This window comes from Kogia breviceps, chromosome 4, assembly GCF_026419965.1.
Source record: "Kogia breviceps isolate mKogBre1 chromosome 4, mKogBre1 haplotype 1, whole genome shotgun sequence".
NCBI lineage: Eukaryota > Metazoa > Chordata > Mammalia > Artiodactyla > Physeteridae > Kogia > Kogia breviceps.
In genome coordinates, this window is record NC_081313.1 from 66795840 (window position 1) to 66821012 (window position 25173).

Sequence of the window (25173 nt, forward strand, 5' to 3'; positions counted from 1 at the left end):
GCAGAGCAGAATAAAGAAAAAAGAATGAAAAGAATTGAGGACAGTCTCAGAGACTTCTGGGACACCATTAAACACACCAACATTTGAATTATAGTGGTCCCAGAAGAAGAACCAAAAAAAAAGGGACTGAGCAAATATTTGAAAAGACTAGAGATGAAAACTTCCCTAATATGGGAAAGGAAATAGTCAATGAAGTCCAGAAAGCACAGAGAGTCCTATACAGGATAAACCCAAGGAGAAACATGCCAAGACACATATTAATCAAACTATCAAAAATTAAATACAGGGCTTCCCTGGTGGCACAGTGGTTGAGAATCCACCTAACGATGCAGGGGACACAGGTTCGTGCCCCGGTCTGGGAAGATCCCACATGCTGCAGAGCGGCTAGGCCTGTGAGCCATGGCCGCTGAGCCTGCGCATCCAGAGCCTGTGCTCCGCAAAGGGAGAGGCCACAATGGTGAGAGGCCCGCAAAAAACAAACAAACAAAAAAAACCATTAAAAGCAGCAAGGGTAAAGAAACAAATAACATTCAAGGGAGTCCCCATAAGGTTAACAGTTGATCTTTCAGAAGAAACTCTGCAAGCCAGAAGGGAATGGCAAGACATATTTAAAGGGATGAAAGGGAAAAAGCTATAACTAAGATTACTCTACCCAGCAAGGATGTCATTCATATTCGACAGAGAAATTAAAACCTTTACAGACAAGCAAAGATTAAGACGATTTAGCACCCCAAAACCAGCTTTACAACAAATGCTAAAGGAACTTCTCTAGGCAGGAAACACAAGGGAAGGAAAAGACCTATAATAACAAACCCAAGACAATTAAGAAAGTGGTAATAAGAACATACATATCTATAACTACCTTAAATGTAAATGGATTAAATGCTCCAACCAAAACACACAGACTGGCTGAATGGATACAAAAACAAGACCCATATATATGCTGTCTACAAGAGAGCCATTTCAGACCTAGAGACACATACAGACTGAAAGTGAGGGGATAGAAAAATATATTCCACGCAAATGGAAATCAAAAGAAAGCTGGAGTAGCAATTCTCATATCAGACAAAATAGACTTTAAAACAAAGAGTATTACAAGAGACAAAGAAGGGCACTACATAATGATCCAGGGATCAATCCAAGAAGAAGATATAACAATTGTAAACATTTATGCACCCAACATAGGAGCACCTCAATACATAAGGCAAATGCTAACAGCCATAAAAGCGGAAATTGACAGTAAGACAATCAGAGTCGGGGACTTTAACACCTCACTTTCACCAATGGACAGATCATTCAAAATGAAAATTAATAAAGAAACACAAGCTTTAAATGACACATTAAACAAGATGGACTTAACTTGATATTTATAGGACATTCCATCCAAAAACAACAGAATACACTTTCTTCTCGAGTGCTCATGGAACATTCTCCAGGATAGACCATATCTTGGGCCACAAATCAAGCACTGATAAATTTAAGAAAACTGAAATCATATCAAGTATCTTTCCGACCACAACGCTATGAGACTAGATATCAATTACAGGAAAAGATCTGCAAAAAATACAAACACATGGAGGCTAAACAATACACTACTACATAACCAAGAGATCACTGAAGAAATCAAAGAGGAAATTTAAAAATACCTAGAAACAAATGACAATGAAAACATGATGACCCAGAACCTGTGGGATGCAACAAAAGCAGTTCTAAGAGGGAAGTTTATAGCAATACAATCCTACCTCAAGAAACAAGAAACATCTCAAATAAACAACCTAACCTTATACCTAAAGCAATGAAAGAAGAACAAGAAAACCCAAAGTTAGCAGAAGGAAATAAATCATAAAGATCAGATGAGAAATAAATGAAAAAGAAATGAAGGAAACAACAGCAAAGATCAGTAAAACTAAAAGCTGCTTCTTTGACAAGATAAACAGAATTGATACACCACTAGCTAGACTCATCAAGGAAAAAAGGGAGAAGACTCAAATCAATAGAATCAGAATTGAAAAAGGAGAAGTAACAACTGACACTGCAGAAATACAAAGGATCATGAGAGATCACCACAAGCTGCTATATGCCAATAAAATGGACGACCTGGAAGAAATGGATAAATTCTTAGCAAATCACAACCTTCTGAGACCGAACCAGGAAGAAATAGAAAATATAAACAAACAAATCACAAGCACTGAAATTGAAACTGTTATTAAAAATCTTCCAACAAACAAAAGCCCAGGACCACATGAATTCATAGGTGAACTCTATCAAACATTTAGAGAAGAGTTAACACTATCCCTCTCAAACTCTTCCAAAAAATAGCAGAGGGAAGAACACTTCCAAACTCATTCTAAGAGGCCACCATCACCTTGATAGCAAAACCAGAGATGTCACATAAAAAGAAAACTATAGGCCAATATCACTGATGAGCATAGATGCAAAAATCCTCAACAACGTGCTAGCAAACAGAATCCAGTAGCACATTAAAAGGGTAATTCACCATGTTCAATTGGGGCTTATCCAAGGAATGCAAAGATTCTTCAGTATACCCAAATCAATCAGTTTGATACACCATATTAACAAATTTAAGGATAAAAACCATATGATCATCTCAATAGATGCAGGAAAAGTTTTAGATAAAATTCAACACCTATTTATGATAAAAAAAAACCCTGCAGAAACTAGGCATAGAGGGAAATTGCCTCGACATAATAAAGGCCATATATGACAATCCAACAGACAACATCATTCTCAATGGTGAAAAACTGAAACCATTTCCACTAAGATCAGGAACAAGACAAAGGTGCCCACTCCCACCACTATTATTCAACATAATTGTGGAAGTTTTAGTCACAGCAATCAGACAAGAAAAAGAAATAAAAGGAATACAAACTGAGAAAGAATAAATAAAACTGTCACTGTCTGCACATGATATAAGAGTATACACAGAAAACCTAAAGATGTTACCAGAAAACTACTAGAGCTAATCAATGAATTTGGTAAAGTAGCAGGATACAAAATTAATGCACAGAAATCTCTTGCATTCCTATACACTAATGATGAAAAATCTGAAAGAGAAATTTAGGAAACACTCCCATTTATCATTGCAACAAAAAAAATAAAATACCTAGGAATAAACCTACCTAAGGAGACAAAAGACATGTATGCAGAAAACTATAAGACACTGATGAAAGACATTAAAGACGATTCAAACAGATGGAGAGATATACCATGTTCTTGGATTGATAGAATCAGTATTGTGAAAATGACAATACTACCAAAGCAATCTACAGATTCAATCAAATGCCTATCAAACTACCAACGGCATTTTTCACAGAACCAGAACAAAAAATTGCATAATTTGTATGGAAACACAAAATACCCCATATAGCCAAAGCAATCTGGAGAATGAAAAATGGAGCTGGAGGAATCAGGCTCCCTGACTTCAGACCATACTACAAAGCCACAGTAATCCAGACAGTATGGTACTGGCACAAAAACAGAAATATAGATCAATGGAATAGGATAGGAAGCCCAGAGGTAAACCCATGCACATATGGTCACCTTATCTTTGATAAAGGAGGGAAGGATATACAGTGGAGAAAAGACAGCCACTTCAATAAGTGGTGCTGGGAAAACTGGACAGCTACATGTAAAAAAATGAAATTAGAACACTCCCTAACACCATACACAAAAATAAACTCAAAATGGATTAAAGACCTAAATGTAAGGCTAGACACTGTAAAACTCTTAGAGGAAAACATAAGCAGAACACTCTATGACATAAATCACAGCAAGATCCTTTTTGACCCACCTCCTAGAGAAATGGAAATAAAAACAAAAATAAACAAATAAGACCTAATGAAACTGAAAACCTTTTACACAGCAAAGGAAACCATAAATAAGACGAAAAGACAACACTAAGAATGGGAGAAAATATTTGCGAAGAAAGCATCTGACAAAGGATTAATCTCCAAAATATACAAGCAGCTCATGCAGCTCAATGTCTAAAAAAAAAAAGAACCCAATCCAAAATGGGCAGATCTAAATAGACATTTCTCCAAAGAAGATATACAGATTGCCAACAAACACATGAAAGGATGCTCAACATCATTAATCATTAGAGAAATGCAAATCAAAACTACAGTGAGATATCACCTTACAGAGGTCAGAATGGCTATGATCAAAAAAATCTACAAACAATAAATGCTGGAGAGGGTGTGGAGAAAAGGAAACCCTCTTGCACTGTTTTGGGGAATGTAAATGGATACAGCCACTATGGAGAACAGTACAGAGCTTCCTTAAAAAACTAAAAACAGAACTACCATATGGCCCAGCAATCCCACTACTGGGCATATACCCTGAGAAAACCATAATTCAAGAAGAGTCATGTACCACAATGTTCATTGCAGTTCTATTTACAATACCCAGGATATGGAAGCAACTTAAGTGTCCATCAACAGGTGAATGGATAAAGAAGATGTGGCACATATAGACAATGGAATATTACTCAGCCATAAAAAGAAACGAAATTGAGTTATTTGTAGTGAGGTGGATGGACCTAGAGACTGTCATACACAGTGAAGGTAAGTCAGAAAGAGAAAAAGAAATACCATATGCTAACACATATATATGGAATCTAAAAAAAAAAATGGTTGTGAAGAACCTAGTGGCAGGACAGGAATAAAGACGCAGATGTAGAGAATGGAGTGAGGACACGGGGACGGGGAAGGATAAGATGTGACAAAGTGAGACAGTGGCATGGACATATATACACCACCAAATATAAAATAGATAGCTAGTGGGAAGCAGCCACATGGCACAGGTGCTTTCTGCCCACCTGTAGTGGTGGGATAGGGAGGGAGGGAGGGAGATGCAAGAGGGAGGAGATATGGGGATATATGTGTATGTACAACTGATTCATTTTGTTATACAGCAGAAACTAACACACTGTTGTAAAGCAATTATACTCCAATAAAGATGTTAAAAAAGATTAGATGACAAATATAAAGTTTTAAACTACAAATAATCCTATGACTGCCCATTTGGAAGTTTTACATTTTGAAAAAAATAGTCAAAACTAGAATATCATGCTTTTTCTTAAGCTTTTAATTAAAAGAGAACTTAATGTGTCTCGTACTTTGGAGTTATGTAAAAGACTAGTTTCTCCAGAAGCTTTCTTCTAACTCATGTTGGACAGCTCACCAGGAATTAACCAGGAATCTGATAAAGGCCAATAAATCACAAACATAAAATAAAGCCCAGTCATTAACCCAAAATGGAGATGGAAGAATTATCATGATTTCTAAAAATTCCTGTGCAAATGAGGAAAATAATGATTTACTTTTCTTAGGAATCCTTCACTTTAGTCTCATGCTTCAAAAAATTACTAAAAACAGTTATTTTGTACCTTAATGTCATTAGGATACACCAAGATATGAATACTATTATTAATATACAGGAATGATAAATTACACAAAAATAAATAGAACCAGGGATATAAATTTTACCTGCATTACTAATATTTAATTCGTTGAACATTTTTTTCAATTACCCAAAACCTCTTTAGCTATAGAAAAAAGAAATGACTGTGTGAACTATAAATTGCTCAGGTAGGGGTTTACGACAATATAGTCTTGGCACCTCAGTACTTTCAAAAGTTATCTGCTCAGCTAAACCAAAACTGCAGAGATAAAAAGACAATAGAAACACTCATTTTATATTAATAGAATTAAAGGTCCACAATTTCATCGGATCATACAGTTTACAAATGTAAGTACTTTATCTGGGAAATAAGGTCACAACTAAGTGTAATATACTGGTGACTTGTGATGTATGTAAAGTGACTTATCGAGTCTTAGAGAATTTTCTGTTATATCAGTTCATCAAGACTGTTTTCATTGCAATTTTGGTTAAGGGCATGAACAAAAATGCAGTTCCAGGTATCTGTATTTTTAAAAACCTGGATGATACCAATATATAGCAAAGTATGGAAACTGTGAGTTAATCATCTTTATTACTGGGAAAATAACATCCACCTAAGGTTTGTGTCATAGGTTAGAAACAATATATGGTAAGCACATAGTAAACCATATGGCAATCAATATGCCCTTAGTGAATGGTAGCCTTTCCATTGTAATTGTTATGGTTGTTATTTTATTGTTATAAAGCAAACGTTAGAGTTAAAAGTTATGGCAGGAGAGATTGACTTCCACTGTGACTACCTGAAGAATCCAAGATTGAAAAATATACTGCCAGTTCAGCCAGGTTTTACATGCATTCACTTCTTATTCAGGAAATAAAAGAAGAGTAGAACATCTGCTCCCATTTCCCATACAAAATATTCTTTAATAAAAATTAAAATACATACATAAGCACAATTATTAATCATGAACAGTTACTGAAAATGATTCAAAATGTCATGTCACTTGGCATCTCCTTAATATTATATTCATCATCAGATAATTCTGTCACCAAAGCATTCAAATTGTCAGATAAATCTCTGCCTGGGGGAAATATAAACTATTGCTTCTTATAATGAATGAACACGAAATGATTCCCCACTGTATAGCGCCAGACTCACTGGAAATAAAAATAACCAATTAAATAATCTCTTTTTAAAATAGTTCTGTGACTGGCAGGCACTTTTCTTCATCGTGGTAAAAAATAGGGATCTCTCCTATGGAAAAAGTCTCGTATTAACACTTTGATAAGCCAAATCACAACTCTGAAAAGCACCTTTATAATCAAGTTTTTTTCCCAATTTAATATCCGAGTAATCCTATCTTTAGGTTAGATGGAGATAAAGTTTTCGCTGGTGGCAATTTTGTTGCAGTAATCAAAGAAATCTCATTTCCTCAAGTCCATAACTGAGAGTAAAGTAGCAAACCTTTTCTCCCCAAATTGAAAAATACCTGGTTCCCATATCTTTAGCATAACCATTTTTGCTTCATCATGACTTATTTTTCCAATCAATGTGAGAAGAATGTTAATATTCATTGCTTCAGATTTCCAAAGACATAAAGAGAATGTATTGGAAGAAAAATCATGAAATGCCCCTTAGCACCTAGCCAACTCTTTTCTGATCTGATTTTGAGGTATATGAAAGCCATGCATGAATACTGTTTTTTTTCTGAAGTGTCAAATAAACAAAGTAAAATGAAGAGACAGTTTCAGAAGAAACTTCTTTCCTCCAAAGGTGTGGATCTTTTCTCTCACTGACATTCCTAAAGAATAAAAATGAAGCCTGAACATATTTATTGCAGAGAAAAGTATGTCAGGCATTTCAGCCTCAAAATAACCCCGTGAATAGCAGTTTCATTCCCAATTTTAATTAAGGCAATTTAGGCTTGGAGAGATTAAATAACTCCCTTAAAGTCACAGAAGGAAGATTTGACCCCAGGCGAATCTATTACCAAAGGGTCATGATAAACACTGTGATACAATCTGTTTGCTGGGGACATTCTGCTTGCTGCATTATGTCTTAAGCAGTGTGGAGAAGTGATGAGAAATGACAAGCAGGGCACTTGGCTATCATGTTTATAAAGACAAAGAGTAGTAACCTAGTTCACTTTGTGTTCTTCATCATTGTTTCTGCCATGGCTTGTAGACTGAAGGGTCAAAGTTGATTGTTATTCATTAAACATTTAAAAAATATTTGTTGAACCTCTTCTTTGAGCAAGGCAGAGGCATGACATTTCATACTCTAGTCTTTTAAGGTTCAAGTGGTGCTAATTTAAATGCTAATGTAGCATCATTTTATAGCTAGAGATCCATAAAAAAGGACTATAGTGAACTGCCTACCTCAAGGTTTTCTACATCTTTATTTTTCTTCTCTCTCTTGCTCTTTATTTTCTCCCTATAATAAACGAACTGCTTTCAGTGTTCACTTATAAGAAAGCCAATTATGATATAAGGCTTTAGTCTCTGGTTAATGAAATGCCTCTGGCTAAATTTTGGAGGCAATTGTTTTCAATGTTAATATTCTCAAACAAGAAATTAGCATCTGGGTAAGTATCACAACATTAGTCTAATTTAGGATACAAAGGTTTGTGTATAATTTCCAAAAGTGGTATCATTACTTTATCAAGAACTTTGTGTTCTAATCCAGAATTGCTTTTGTAGTAGCTGTTAATTTTTGTTTTTCATAGCTTTATATTTTAGGTGCACAATAATCATTAGAAAAATAAACAGACATCAATTAAACATTCATGTGCACATAAACTTGGATTTCCCCAGTATATTTCTCTTTTCTCCCATATTCACTTTAATGTAGATCCAAGATTCATTATCTGTGCCAACAGATTAAAAAGTAAATATGAAGAAAATAAATCTATTGATTATATTTACTCCACATACCTTACAATCATTTTAAAATTCAGTTTTAACTCCCATTTCTCATAAGCATGGCTATTTAATAACATGAATTATTAACTAAAACATGATTTTTACAGTATTTAACTGCTATCATTACTCCCTGGTTAAAGTAGAATACTAAAAAAAAATTCATTTCAACCAGTAATAAAAACAGCCTGTAGACCATTTACTTGGCTAGCCAGCTCCTGGAACTTCAAAAACTGTATGTACTATTATATTCTTGGGAGTAGAGAGGCTGCTACTAGAATATAAAACAGTCATTCCTTTTTACTTATATGCTGTTAAAAAGTGTAAGACCAAGCCCATAAAATTTTCCAATATTTTCTTTTTTAAAATTCAGTTTAAATTGGATTATATGTATCCAGTGGTCTGTTCAATATGTTTAAATAAGTGATAACCTGCTTCCCATTTTTATGTTAATATAGATGAAGGCATCTCTCCTTTCTCTCTCTCTCGCTAACATTTTTTTTTCTCTCTCAAGAAATCTTAGCTACTCAACTGCCTGGGTTTGTCAAATGTCTAATCTATTCATGCAGGGAATTGAGGTGTTACAGAGACTAGGAAAGGAAGTACATTGAAGAAACAATGTCCACTCTTGAAAAACTTTAGATCTGAAATGGGATTTGACCAACTAGACACATGTTAGACACACTCTAGAAAGAATAAAGTAACAATAAATAAATGTTATAAGGGCAGTCTTTGGTAGTGTACTCTAACTGGTGGATTTAAATGGACTCTATTTCAGAACTAAAAGAAATTAAAATGCTAATTTTGTTTTCCAAGTGTTCTTTTTTAGTCATATATGTAACTTTGTATTCAGAAAAACAAAATGTTTAAAAAAAACATTAAAGGGGTGCTCTCTTCAGCAGCACACATACTAAAAAAATTAAAGGGTCATTCAAAACAAGAGAAATGTAAACAGTGTTTCAACTTAGACCATCAGAGATGCTATCACCTGTTGCTAAGTGCACAGAGATACTTACTAGAAACTACTTGATAGATAATTGTGCCTAGGAAAAGATAATTAATCTATTCTCTAATTAAGGTAGAGGTGTGTGTGTGTGTGTGTGTGTGTGCATGTGTAAGAGAGAAATGTTGTGTAATGATCTTATTGGTTTTGAATTATTCTGAACACATATCCATATTTGGGAAGGGTAATCTGTGGGCAAATACACAGGCTTCTACAGATGTGGCCTGACATAAATAATGGTAAAGTATTCATACAATGGGAAATACAAATGGACAGCATGAATTTATGTATCATTTTCTTTAGTATTAATCCATATTTTTATTTTATTGATTTAAAAATCATTACTTGCAGAGCTTAGCTTAGATATAAATGCTTACTAGTAGTACATTTTTTGGAAAGGTCGTGTTATTTACATTTCTGTTTTATTATTAATTTAATAGACTTTAGTGAGACAAAGATCCCATTATTGGGTACCATTTTCTTAAGTACCATTAACATATCAATGATTTTAAGATGCATCCCAAATTCAGAGCTGTTAGTATAAAGGCATACATTTTAGAATTGTGGAAATGAGGAAATGTATATGATGAATGTTTATTTTTTCTTTAAGGTGTGCATGTTTTAATTTTTTTGGACAATTCCTTATTCCCATATTACTGGTATTAGGCAATTAGGCAATTCTACAATTGATACAGTTAAACCAGAACTACAAAATTCTCTCTTCCAGGTCATATTAGAAACCAAAATCTGAGGGCTTATTATCAGACTGGGAAAATGAAAATTTTTTTTCTTTTATATTGGCTTATCCATTTCATTGCACAGAACTTTATATATTACTGTGTAATATTTTCAGGCAACAGTGCCATTATCCCCAGAATATAAAAAAATTTGTTTTACTTTTTATGACTAGACAAAACACCAGGACACAGTTAATACTTCTGTGGGGACTTTCGTAGTGTTCTGCATAATGAATGAACTCACTTAGGCTCCTATGAAAAAATCCACCTGACTGCTCAAAAGGTTAAATGTGTATAAAAAGCTGGTATTTTGCTATGCTAGGAAAAGAGTTAGGAGACACTAAATGAATTGTTTTTCCTTCTCACATACAATTGTAAGCTTATTGTTTTTTCGTGTTATAAGTAACCTTTTCATGTGCAATCCATAGCACTAGTTATTATTCATTAAAAGAAGTTACCCCAGGTAAAAATACTGTTGTAATTGAGGAATATTCAATAAATTGAAATTCATTATTCAGGCAAAGAATGAAAGAGAATTAAAAACAGTGAAAAGCAAAAATTCTATGAGAATCTAGGTGACCTGGAAACAGGAATAAATACATAACGACCTTTTGTCTCCTTCGGTAGGTTTATTCTTAGATATTTTATTCTTTTTGTTGCAATGGTAAATGGGAGTGTTTTCCTAATTTCACTCTCAGATTTTTCATCATTAGTGTATAAGAATGCCAGAGATTTCTGTGCATTAATTTTGTATCCTGCTACCTTACCAGATTCATTGACTAGCTCTAGTAGTTTTCTGGTAGCATCTTTAGGATTCTCTATGTATAGGATCATGTCATCTGCAAACAGTGACAGCTTTACTTCTTCTTTTCCAATTTGGATTCCTTTTATTTCTTTTTCTTCTCTGATTGCTGTGGCTAGAACTTCCAAAACTATGTTGAATACGAGTGGTGAGAGTGGGCAATCTTGTCTTTTTCCTGATCTTAGTGGAAATGGTTTCAGTTTTTCACCATTGAGGACAATGTTGGCTGTGTGTTTATCATATATGGACTTTATTATGTTGAGGAAAGTTCCCTCTATGCCTACTTTCTGCAGGGTTTTTGTCATAAATGGGTGTTGAATTTTGTCAAAAGCTTTCTCCCTATCCCACCCCTCTAGGTGGTCACAAACCACCTAGCTGATCTCCCGGTGTCATGTGTCTGCTTCCCACTAGCTATCCACCCTATGTTTGGTTGTGTATATATGTCCATGCCACTCTCTCACTTCGTCACAGCTTACCCTTCCCCCTCCCCATATCCTCAAGTCCATGCTCTAGTAGGTCTGTGTTTTACTCCCGTCCTACCCCTAGACTCTTCATGACATATTTTTTTCTTAGATTCCATATATATGTGTTAGCATACGGTATTTGCTTTTCTCCTTCTGACTTACTTCACTCTGTACGACAGACTCCAGGTCCATCCACCTCACTACAAATAACTCAGTTTCATTTCTTTTTATGGCTGAGTAATATTCCATTGTATATATGTGCCACATCTTACTTATCCATTCATCTGTTGATGGACACTTAGGTGGCTTCCATGTCTTGGCTATTGTAAATAGAGCTGCAATGAACATTTTGGTACATGACTCTTTTTGAATTATGGTTTTCTCAGGGTATATTCCCAGTAGTGGGATTGCTGGGTCGTATGGTAGTTCTATTTGTAGTTTTTTAAGGAACCTCCATACTGTTCTCCATAGTGGCTGTATCAATTTACATTCCCACCAACAGTGCAAGAGTGCTCCCTTTTCTCCACACCCTCTCCAGCATTTATTGTTTCTAGATTTTTTGATGATGGCCATTCTTACCGGTGTGAGATGATATCTCATTGTAGTTTTGATTTGCATTTCTCTAATGATTAATGATGTTGAGCATTCTTTCATGTGTTTGTTGGAAATCTGTATATTGTCTTTGGAGAAATGTCTATTTAGTTCTTCTGCCCATTTTTGGATTGGGTTGTTTGTTTTTTTGTTATTGAGCTGCATGAGTTGCTTATAAATTTTGGAGATTAATCCCTTGTCAGTTGCTTCATTTGCAACTATTTTCTCCCATTCTGAGGGTTGTCTTTTGGTCTTGTTTATGGTATCCTTTGCTGTGCAAAAGCTTTTAAGTTTCATTAGGTCCCATTTGTTTATTTTTGTTTTTATTTCCATTTCTCTAGGAGATGGGTCAAAAAGGATCTTGCTGTGATTTATGTCATAGAGTGTTCTGCCTATGTTTTCCTCTAAGACTTTGATAGTGTCTGGCCTTACGTTTAGGTCTTTAACCCATTTTGAGTTTATTTTTGTGTATGGTGCTAGGGAGTGTTCTAATTTCAGTTTTACATGTACCTGTCCAGTTTTCCCAGCACCACTTATTGAAGAGGCTGTCTTTTCTCCACTGTATATTCTTGCCTCCTTTATCAAAGATAAGGTGACCATATGTGTGTGGGTTTATTTCTGGGCTTTCTATCCTGTTCCATTTATCTGTATTTCTGTTTTTGTGTCAGTACCATACTGTCCTGATTACTGTAGCCTTGTATAGTTTGAAGTCAGGGAGCCTGATTCCTCCAGCTCCATTTTTTGTTCTCAAGATTGTTTTGGCTATTCAGGGTCTTTTGTGTTTCCATACAAATTGTGAATTTTTTTGTTCTATTTCTGTGAAAAATGCCAGTGGTAGTTTGATAGGGATTGCATTGAATCTGTAGATTGCTTTGGGTAGTAGAGTCATTTTCACAATGTTGATTCTTCCAGTCCAAGAACATGGTATATCTCTCCATCTATTTGTGTCATCTTTAATTTCTTTCATCAGTGTTGGAGGGAGATGCAATAGGGAAAATATATGGGAACATATGTATAACTGATTCACTTTGTTGTAAAGCAGAAACTAACACACCATTGTAAAGCTATTATACTCCAATAAAGATGTTAAAAACAAAAAAAGACATAATGAGAAAGCAAGACAGAGGCCCAAGTAGTACATAAGCCTTCTTTATAGTTTTGGTACACATGTAGTCTTGAAAATAGCCCTCTTAATGAAATAAACTGAGTGGGTATATTTTTCCTATAATCAAAATTTAAAAAGCCAGAAAAAGTACATCACAGCAGTAATTCAAATGTCTTAATGTCAATGACTTTGTGTTATATATTTTGATAGTTGTGTCAGAATCTAGTATCATGCTATTTTCATAGTCCTGTTGCAAAAGATCTAGGTTGTTAGATGTCCAGTCATTTCCACCTTTTTATTCCAGTCCAGCCCTCACAGATCTGTGCAAACTTATCCTCCGTAAAGAAAGAAGTCCAAGTAAATGATAGAATCACATGAGTCTTAGAAGCGTACACTGCTTAAAATAATTCTAGGTACTATGAAAATAAGAACTACTATGAAATAAGAACTAAATTCGAAAAATAGACTTAATTATGCATTTAGTGACAATACCCGGATGTTTTAAAACTGATGTGAACATCAACTAAAAATATAACTTAATAGATTGGCTTTTTTTTCTCATGTAATGAGCAATCCACATTTACTTTGTACTTGATTCTGTGACTCTGGACCACTAGCAATTTTTGGTTAACTCATACACAAGTTGCATTCTTTTAAAGCAACTGTGTATATGTCACTGGCAACCCAAATAACTAAATTGATTATAAAATTTTACACAGATTATAATTGGTTTTGAGAAAATTAAAAAGGTCCTGGTAAAAAGCAGAATGTGCTCAACTTCAGACTGTAGCCCTTGGACAGGAGGGATATTCTTTAGTTTATCTTTTTTCTCTTGTCTTTAATACATCAATTCTCTATAGGGTTACAAACTTTCTAAACTGCATTGTTGGTGAGAAGCAGCAATGGGTTCAGTAAAAACTCAACCCTGATATTAAAACACCTGTAAACACAGTGACAAAAATGTGGCTTAACAGTATCATCTTCTGCTATTTTGCTTATATTTTTTATACATGGAGCTAGAGAACAAAACTCAGAAGTGAGCTTAGAAATGGACATTCAATGAAAATGGATCATTAATAGCTTTTATTTCCAAAAGCTTCATCCATATTATCCAGGAGGAAAAAATATCTTTTGAAACCAATAAGCCAATAACCCAGGATTCTGAACCTTGTCTGCACTACGGATATTTCTATCAGTTTTGTAAAGCCTAGAGGCCTTTCTCAGCATAATGCTTTTTAGTTCATAAAATGAAATAAAGAGAAGTACAAAGTAATTACCAAAATATTTTAAGATGTGTGATACAATAATACGTGTGCTCATCTATTAACACATTAAATAACAAAGGTGGTGGCAGGACTGCTATAATTTCTTATAGTGAAAACGGTAAATGGTATTTTCAGCTATGTACAAGTATAATGTGGTATGAAAATATCTGTGATTTCTATTAGTGACAAAGTCATTGGTATTGCTAATGCGATGATTCATTGTTGCCTACATTTGTAATGGATAGAAATTCTAAGTTCCAGGGAGCCATGAGTAAAAATAAACATATGATTTTTGTTTTCTCATCAAGAAACACAGATACCCTAAATTCTATCCATCCCCGAAGATCCTGTACCCTTGGTCAAAAACTCTGCATTAAGCACTTAAGGGGGTGGGACTGAGAACATCCTTTATATTAATCTCTGTAGGAAAGTGCTCATGTTTTGTTATACTGAAAATTATTAACAGTGGTAGAATCCAGGAATAATTCTAATGGGAAAGGAAAAGGCATTATTAAGTGACTGCTGAGTGGATATGAGGTAACATCTATAAATGAAATAGTCATTTTATGGATATTCAACAAGTTGTGTGTCTGCCTGAGTGTACCAAAAAAATATAATTTTATTTTGAACATACCACCAAAATTTCCTCGGATTTCTTGGAGCTAAGAGATGCGGTTTCAATTCTTCAGTGTTTTGTAGTTAGATAATAGTGCTGAGTATTTATAGGCTCCCTTATTATAACGATAACTTCTGTCCATTTTTCTTGTCAGAATAGTTTATTTTCTGTCCCTGCTCCTGTTTTCCTTGAATTTTAGTATTGAATTTATTGACTTTGCTCTGACTCTATTTCTTTTTATAGAACCATATTCCTCAAGTTCAATTTATTTTTAAGTTGGATACTTTATGTGTCCATTCCCTTTAGAGCTCTAAAAAGAATGTGTATTATTGACCAGATAACGCTGTTAAGGTAACTATTATGAAATACATTTTTAGGTCCTTGGCCACTTTAATGGCTCTTTGAGTTTTAAGATATGCTCAAAGTCCAGCGCACTATTATCTGGGAGAAGCGGTCTGTGGCTTTTATTTCTTCCTCAGCACCTGCTTGATCTGGAAGAGCTGAAATCTGGCACTCTCTTTACCACCCACCACAATTATTTAAGGACTAATAATGATTTGAGGATCCAAATTAAAAGTCTTTTCTTAGGTATCCATTTCCTTGACCAGTTCCTGTTTTGGAAACACTATTTTCTTTGCCCTCTCTAAGTCTTGATTCTCAATTTCTCTCTAATTACTCTTTTATTTTTTGTCCCTTTGCAGATAGAATTTCTTTATCTTAAATTCTATCTTTAGTAATCTTATTATATTCTTTATTCTTTTTAATATCTCCGTTGGCACTAACATTCAACCTTACCACTTCACCATTCTCATCTGATTCTTGAATCTGAGTCTTTGTTACCTATGTTTCCCTGAGTTATCACCTGCATTTTAATAACTAGCTGTCCTAGCTTATCAGGACGTGCAAGTTGCACCTATAATTCAATATGCCCATGCAGGAAATAAATCTGTTGGGCCCTTCTCCTTCAGGTGAAGAAGAATGCTTTGAAGATGAAACTCAAAACATGTACGAGGCTCTTTGTGTTACATGCTGTTGGAAGCTATCACTTCCAAGTCTGCTTATGTAGCTGACAACTGCAGCCAGGGGCATGCTGGGATTGGTGTCTCGCTCAACTCAGCTCCTTGGGTGCCAGTAAAATTTTACTGCTACTGTTTGAAACCCTTGGGATTTCAGGAAATCCTGGAAAACTGTGCACATTTGGTAAAAGATCAGAAACCATCTATGTTCTTTTCTTTCTCCTATTTGAGAAAAGCATTATTTATCTCTGCTGTTCAGTGACTCTGATAAAAGCAGAAACCACAGTGATTTGTGCTTGTAATTTCCCCATTATGAAAAAACTATTTCAGCCTCACTTTGATATTCAGACCCAAAATTTCACCTAAGTACCCAAAAATGCCATGGCAACACATGTAAAGAATAATGACTAGCCCACAAATTACATTTTAACCATGTTTCAACTTTCAAGTCCTAGGATGACTTCTTTTCTAGCAGTTTCCTTATAGAGAGATTTTTGGTATTCTATAGTGTAATATTTTATTTGAGCTCTACCTTTATTTTTTGTCAAGGGTGAGGATGGGGTGATGGTTGAAAAGACTGATATTTACAGTCTGAGAAAAATACAACATTTCTCAATCATACACTACCATTCTAAATGTTATGAAGATGAAATCAAGTTATACTGTTCCCAAACTCTCCTGATCTCTGCATACTTTATCTTACTTGGTTTCTGAGATAGGGTATATTAAAATGAGTTTTAGCCTGGAGAATAAATGCAAAACTAAATTTTAATCCCTGGACATATGCAGGTTAGTGCATAATGGGAATGTTACATAATTTGAAAAACAAGAAGGTCTTACTGAATGTTTCAGTAATTATTTGTAATCAAATACAAAATACAGTTAAGAAGAATCTGATTCAATTTGTTAGATGTATTTAGTACATCCTAGGGGGTCTATTTGAGCATTCTGCAGATATTTTTTCTGTCTTTCCTTTTAGATTATCACTTTAATGTACAGCAGATGAACTTTCAAAGTGTGGTATGTCTGAACAAAACTGTTGGGCAACATTTGGAAAAATATACCCAGAGGCAACTGATTGAAGATGGAACTTCTGTGTCAGACACAGAAAATCCAATTCGGTTTTGTCATTGAGTCAATTTTTTTGTGTTTATTGTTGCAAAGACTGCATCCTGCAGTAATGTTGGAATCACTTCTTTCCTTGACGGCTATTGATATTCTTGCACAGTATTCTGTGTTTTTTGTACTTATTGTCATGTCTTTAAAAAGAATGAGAATTTAAGCTAAAATAATTATCTATGCTCAAGTATTTATAGTTATGGTTATTTCCACTTATATGTCTATATATTTATGGGTAGATTTTAAAATATTGTGTATATCGGAATAACATTATACAATTAATCCTGAATATAAAACTTTCATCAACCTATAGTCGATTTCTTTCTTTCTTTTTTTTATGTTCACAAAATGTGACAGCCTGAGGTAAGCTGTCCTTCTCCTGTCCTATTGGAGTTCTGGATTAATTCCTATCCTATGTATTCAAGGAAAGTAATCTTACATTGATATTAGGCAATGCATTCAAAGACAAAAATTGTTGCAAATCACCATTTCAAAATTCTAAAACAGAGCAGCTATTTTTATCTGGAATAAAACTAGAATTACCATTAATGATTATTTTTGTTTTTCTGATTTCTTGTTACACTTGCAAAAGTTAAAGTCTATTTTGGTGTTTTAAAAATCCCTTGTAGATGCATAAAATGATAGTTTATGAGATGGATTATTAATATATAAATATGCTTGCCATCAACTAGTCTTGACTCCATATTGTCAAAGACTAAAAGGTAAGTGATCATTCTACAAACCTCATCATATTATCATACAGCAATCAGAGCTCATCCACTTAATATTAAGATTCTTAAGGACAAAGGGTCTGTTTATCCTTGAGCATATTGTCCTTCTTGTAAAATTTTCATCTCCATAGCCTGCCCTCTGTTTGGTACCTACTATATGTGCTTCTGGACTCAGTTCAAATGTTACTTCCTTAAACTCCCCAAAACAGAACAGGCACCCCTGTCATGGCTCTCTCTTCTTTTCATTCATGGTACTTATCATGTTTTGTAATTAGACATTATGTAATTCCTGTTTTTCTCTCCCACTGATCTCTATACTCCATGAAAATAGGAACTGAATTTTACTGTCATTGTTGCCCCAGTTCTAAGGGGTGGCTAGTGTTGGATCCAATTTGGTGAATGAATTAATTCATTAATACATGTTCTGAAAATTCTGTACATAGTTAAGAAAAACTCAATAAATACTTGTGGCTAGTTTATTTATTGAACACATAATTATATACATTAAGTATGTTTTAATACTTAACACAACTTTCTCATTAAATTTATGTGTCTTAATTCTAATCTTTACTTCCTCATAAACACCTTTTATTTTTAAAACTCTTTATTTTAATCAGAATCTCTTATATTTTGCTTTTGGATCTATGTCATAGCTGGATATAGCAGAGTAGAAATTTAGTGTTAGATAGGATAAAACTATAATCTCTGACCATCTATATTAGATAAGAAAATACTGAAATTATTTTTCCACTGTTAGTTCCTGTTCATCATTCACTAAAGTACTTGATCAAATAACAGTGACAGCTTACAATAATTGTAAACATGAAAACATAAAGAAATGAACTTAGGTGTTTGTGGTTCAGAAGTATGTTATGATGTCATATTTTTTAAAAACTAAAGCAACTCCTATCTCCTATAATGGTTTTGGTTGAATTAACAATATTTGTTTATTAAAAATTATGTTAATGCCACTGGATTTCCTAAATTTATGTACTTGTAAAACATGGTATGCAAGGCATTAAAGCTGACTTCTACATATTTTGTTCTCAATACACAGTCAGTTACTAAAGATAAGCAGTTGTTTAAAAATTTAAAATTTCACAAAATTATAACAAAAGAAAAAGGGAACTAAACTAGATTTAACTTTTTAGATAACTCAAAATCCTTGTGTCTACTTATTTATTTATGCAATTACTTGCTTGCTTACAAAATGTATTGGCCTAGGTATTTTACTAAATGGTTGATATATAGGTTTCTCATTCCAGTTCATCAACATTGTCCTTTCAAGCTGTTTATGAAAATGGCTATCTGAACACTTGAACTTATATCATTTAAAAGTGACAAAGGAGTATAAATTAGAACTTAAATTAGAAGTGTATCTGTAATACTGTAATAGATATTATGGAAACATCTAAACGATTTTCATGTAACACTCAAAAGTAACTTCAATTAAAATAAATAATCAAACTTAAAACCCCTGTAATAAAAAATGAAGAATAAAACTAAAAAATAACTGAGATTTCTCAGAGTCAATGATAAGTTGTACAAACCATATATGGAAATCTAAACTAAAATTATATAAATCAGATGTATTATTGCCTTACCTAACCTGTAAATATTAATTAGAAAATAATTAGTGTGAAAATTACAGGCAGATCCTTTGCCATATATTAAAATATTTGTTGTTAACATTTGAAATAATTATATTGTTACTGAAAATGTTTAATAGGTGATTGATATGTGTAATAATTATTACCACATAGGCATTGTGTTATAATAGATAGGGTTAAATATAAATTTATTCCTTACAAAGTGAAAGTACTTAATAGCTATATTAATTAAAGATATACATTATAAATGAAGATGTCACATAATTTAAAAAATAATATTAAACTAGCATCTCAGCATAAACATCTTACCTTTAATGGTTTAACTGAAAATGAATAAATATACTTAGGTTTTAAAAATGTAGAATATCATTAATATTAAAAATATTTAATTATACTGATAAAGGTAGTAGTAATAAATTGATTAAAATTGAAGGTACGGTAAATATGAGAAAAATGCAGAGAAAAGGTTAAGATCTGAGAAAAACAAATCTTTTGATGATAAGTAGACAGATATCAAGATCAGTCTGTCTACACCCTGAAGAAAGCAACCTCCAAAATTACCACTTTTATATTTTCAAGGCTCATTAGCAGTAGTAGTTGGTCAGATCATAGCATTCACATGTCTGTTGATTATTTGAAATGAGTGAGAAATAAATAAGTGATCTCAGATAAACTATCAAGATGTCCGCATGTAGAAATGGCCTAAAATGAGAAACAGATCCCTGTCTACCTCTCTTATTTCAAATCCATTTGCATAACACCATTGCAAAATATACTAAAACTTAATTAACCCATCAGTACAAATAAGAAAGAAGTGGTACAAGTGAGGCAAATATAAGTGCAGCAGCCCCAAATTAGACTGACAGCTTGAATGTGAACACAAGGATAACAACACTTCAGTATGGGTGTCCTCTAATCCCTGAGCAGTTAGTCTCCATCATTCTCCTTTCCCTCTCTCACATGAAATATCTGCTGAAACAAATGGCTTCTCTCCCATTATTGCAGGTGTAAGTTGACCTAGTGGACCCCTGTGGGAGAGCATACAAACCCTGAAGAAAGTTCATCAATCTTACTTCAGAGTTGAAGTATGCAAATTGGTTATAATCTATGTAATGTCAACTCCTAAGATCCTAAACTCAATCAGCTGGGAGCTAGCATTACCTGTAACCTGCAGGTGCTTCTATATGCCATGTAGTGAGTGAATGTTCTACGTTCTCAATGCATATCACTAAATCATCACTGTGGCAAGATGCACTTTCTTACTGTGGATTTTCTAAACATTCTACAAAGCCACAGACAAAAAGCAAAACCATAATCTCAGAAACCTAGACAATGGGAAGAATCAGAATCCTGAATTTATTACATACTCTTATAAATCAATGCAGTAGAAACAAATACCCCAAGAGGAACATATTTTATATTGTACCTTAGGTGACCTGTTCTGACATCTGTCAGGGCACAGAGATGAACAGAGGAAACAGTAGAATGTCAGAGCATACGATAGGTTAAGGGAGGCACTCCACCATCACATGCATGTTCAAAGAGCAGTCTGGATTTACATATAAATAGTTTACAAATATAAAACCAAGTCAGAGAAAAACAAAGAATTTCATTAAACTCAATAGCATGGACATTAGATTCAAACTAATGGCCATTAAGTTCAAAGTCTATTTCAATACATCCTTCCTAACCTATCAGGTTTCTTTCTTTTCAAGGGTATTTTCAGATGTGGTGACTTCAGTAAAATCTCTGATGGAGGGATGACTAGGCTTTAGTCATTGGTTTCAATTTCTAGCTCACATCAAGGTCTCCTTCCATTTTCAATAGGTAGGAAACCAACTAGCTATCTAGTTGCTCCTTGGTCAGTACAGGGGGCAAAGGCTGACTAGGCAGCCATATTCAGGTCCCATGAACCAAAAGAAAAAAGATGCAAGAGCTGGGCCTGGGTGGGCCAAGGACCAGTTGAAACTGAATTGAAGTTAATTTAGTGAGTGGTCAGTTAAATGCTTTATAGGAAGGTTGCTAGGTTTGTTGACTGGGTGGCTATTGGTCATCCAGTTGTACGATCAACCTGCTTACTCATACTGTCCTTTCCTTCCATTCATCCAGGCCTGAAGCTTCCTTTATTAACTCATGCTCCATGTCCTTCTACAATTATTTTTAAGCTTAGAAATATTTTCCCCCATCCAAGGTATTTCTTTGATATTCACAATTTCATTATTTTAATGAAGATTTTCAGGACTAGGGTAATGAGAATCTCTGTATCATCATTTTGTTTATATACATAACCCAAATAAATTCTTCAATCATTTTCCTTGTTTTATTTTATAAATTACCATTGTCAAGGAGGAAGAAAGAGAGGGAAAGTGAGAAATAAAATTGTTACTCTGGCTAAAGAGAGAGTGAATGTGAATGTGAGTGTGAGTGTGAGTGTGAGTGTGTGTGTGTGTGTGTAAGAGACAAAGTGGAGGTGGAGGGTGCTTTCAAATTTATCTTGTTCAGCTCTATCCAAAGAGATATCATTCTTGGTTTAGAGGAAAATACACTGAACTGGGAATCACAAGACCTAATTCTAGATTCCTTCCAGTCCTGGTTCCGTCACTAACTGTGAGAACCCGGCAAACAACATAGCCTATGTGTCTCAGTTTCTATGTCTGAATTCTTATCTGCATTTGCCTTTTGAATTTGCATAATGTTACAATGCTCTAATAGCATTATATACATCAAAGTAGTAGCACTATGAAGTTTCTATAAGTGCCCAACAATTATTAAGCTACGTGACTATTGTTCTTGTTAGCATGAATTTGTGCCCACTTCTGGTCTCCTCTCACTGACTATAATCCTGTTACTACCTCTCCCTAGGTATTATATTTGTTTTGGAGAAGGTGGGGTGCTTTGTGCTTCTTTGTAAACATTTCAGGCAAATTATTACCCTATAATTTGATCCATCATCTCAAGACCCTACTGTCTTAGGCTTTCAAGAAGACAAATAAATAGCATGTCAAACTCTTACTGATGTGCTGGCCAGTTCAATAAGAACCCTCATTAATCTCTACCTTTTATTGGTGACAAAGTATCTGGTTAGAATGCTCTGAATTTCCTGTTTGAAACAGAGTAACCACTCTGGGAGAAAACTGGGTCATATGCACAACTCAAAAGCCAAAATGTGATTCATGGGAGAGATGTACTTGGGTCTCTGAGGAAATGTTGACCTCCTTTGAGACCACAAGGCAACCACTCCTATGCCTATCATGCTCTAAGTGAGACACATCCTGGAGAATAGATGCACATTAATAACATTAACATCAAGAAGTATGAAATGTGCCATTTCAATACATTATGAAATCTGGAAGCAAATTAGTATTGATTTTGGCCCAGATTCCATAATAAATGGAGACTATGCAAATAAAGGTTTATATATATATATATATATATATATATATATATATATATATATATATATATGAATACTTACTGTATTGACAATTTCTTCCCATGAATTCTCCTGGGCACTCACAGGAATAATTAGCAACAAGGTCTGTGCATATTCCACCATTTTTGCAAGGCTCAGCTTCACATTCATTAATATCTGAGGAAAATAGAGAGAAGAGAGGAAGAGAATTATTGGTGAAAAAATGATCAGTTATTAGAAGGTTTTAGGCATTTCAAATAAAACAAAGTCTATATAATGCTGTGTGTGTGTATGTCTCTAGTCAATAATATAAATGGTGCCTACAATTGACAATTTATTAGCAATCAAATTAAATCCAGTTCAAATGGAATTGAGAATCCAAATCCAACAGAACTAAACCACTCTCCTATCCTGAAAATAAATATGAACAGTTTGGGGAAATATTCAGCGTATCCTTAGAATTAAATCAAACAAATTAACCCTGATAGAGAAATGAATTGGTATCACAAGCTCTAGAAACCTCCTCAGCAGCAACCACTGCCAATTAACAGTCTCATTTCATCTTAATTCATTAAAATTCCAACTGACAGAGATGTTTTAGTTTCTAAATAGTTCGCCTTTGATGAATGCAACTAGAAGTAAATTGGAGTTAATAGCTAAATCTTGTTATATGCAAAGTATAATAAATGTAAATGATCACTTCCTAATCTCATTCAAGGGTTTCTAAAGTTAGGAGGGCTAAAGGGACTTACCTTTTATATATCATTATTATACCTGATGCAAAATCATATGAAATATAAAACATTCAGCAAACTATACTAATTTCCACGCTAATTTTGGACAACAGGACAACAAATGGGATTTTGGATGAAAAAAGAATAAAGACTAATTCAGTCAAATATCAATCACTGATATTTACACATCATTTCATCTAAGCTCAGCACCAAGCTAGGTTCTGTGGGAGCTAGTAAAGTAATTGGAGGACATGCACCGCTCCCCATCACTTTCCCTTCCTATCATCTATCTCAATTGAAATCCTCCTCTGTTCTTATTCCCACAACTCCTTCTTACATATCTAAATGGTGTTACTTAGGGACTGTCTGTTTATGTGCCTTTCACCTAGTCAATCTGTGAAGTTTACAAATGCAGGACCTGTCCTGCACTGTTCTTTGTACCTCCACAGATGCCACACTCTATCTGGAAAACCACTAGTGCCCAATAAATATTTCTTGATAAAATTTATAACACAACAGTGGTGCAAACAATCTGAAAAAAATTATTTCAGATGTGTAATGTGCCTTTGGATACACTACAATGTATCAAAAATTATTCTGAAGTCCTGGGTTTTCATAGTGCTTAAAACAATATGATCATTAAACTACCCACTTAATATCAAACAAGGACAAAATACTAGGAAACCTCTATTTTGCCCTCTCCTTTAACTTCTTTCTTATAAACAGCATCTCCTCCTGGAAGCAGATTTGGTCATCCTTTCATTCTAAGTTTATGGCAAAGTTTGGTCTAAATTTCTTTAGGCAGGTGACCACTTTCTCTGAAAAAACCATCCCTTTTGGTTTCTGGTCAAGTGCTACAGTTTGAGAGTAGAGACAATTCATGACTGTGTTCAGACAGAATCTGAATAATTTGAGCATTTTATAATATCAAACAATAGGATAAAATCAGAATCTGATCATCTCTAAAAAACAGCTGTGTACTATAAAATATAATAGACACAAATATTTGACACTAAAACTCTTAAGCAAGAAGGAAGGAAGGAAGGAAGAGTATGTCACTTATTCATTTTCTCATCTGATGAAATATTTAGCTTTTTTTGTCTTAACAAAAATTCACTTCTTATTTATATTGGACTAACATGCAAAACATTTTCATTAAACTTTGAAAATAGCACAAAAGTCACTGTGCTATTTATTTTCTTACCAGATGAATGTCAGGAAATGACAATGACTGGCTACTCTGGAACATGCTTAATATGTCTTTCCCAGTATCATATCTACTACAATTTGTTTTAGGTGAGATATGTCAGAGCCTGACAAGAAGTTAAATCTTCATATCTTAAAGAATGCATTGCCTTATTTTGTAAAGTTAGACATAAAAGGCTACTCTTTTATATACTTATAGGGAAGAAACTGAGTATTAATTAATGTCTGGAAAAAGAGCACATAAGGGAAATAGAATTTCATCTTGGATTTGAAGGAAAGTTTTAATTAGGATTAATAAAAACAGGATGAAGAGGGTATTGTATTTCCAAGCAGGGATCCAGAATGAGTCACAACTTTGAAGAGAAGCGTGCATGGTATGACGGTGTGTTCAAGTACACAAATAGCACAGTTTGTCTGGAGGA

General features: G+C 34.1%; 1 protein-coding gene across 2 annotated transcripts in view; it reads right to left on the reverse strand.

Annotated features, from left to right (window-relative positions):
* EDIL3 (EGF like repeats and discoidin domains 3) overlaps positions 1 to 25173 on the reverse strand; it is a 439395-nt gene that overhangs the window by 174862 nt on the left and 239360 nt on the right. For both annotated transcript variants that reach the window (XM_059061090.2, XM_059061089.2), the window contains one exon: positions 22875 to 22988. In XM_059061090.2, the coding sequence (XP_058917073.1) occupies positions 22875 to 22988 (114 nt within the window). The remainder of the gene's footprint in view (positions 1 to 22874; positions 22989 to 25173) is intronic.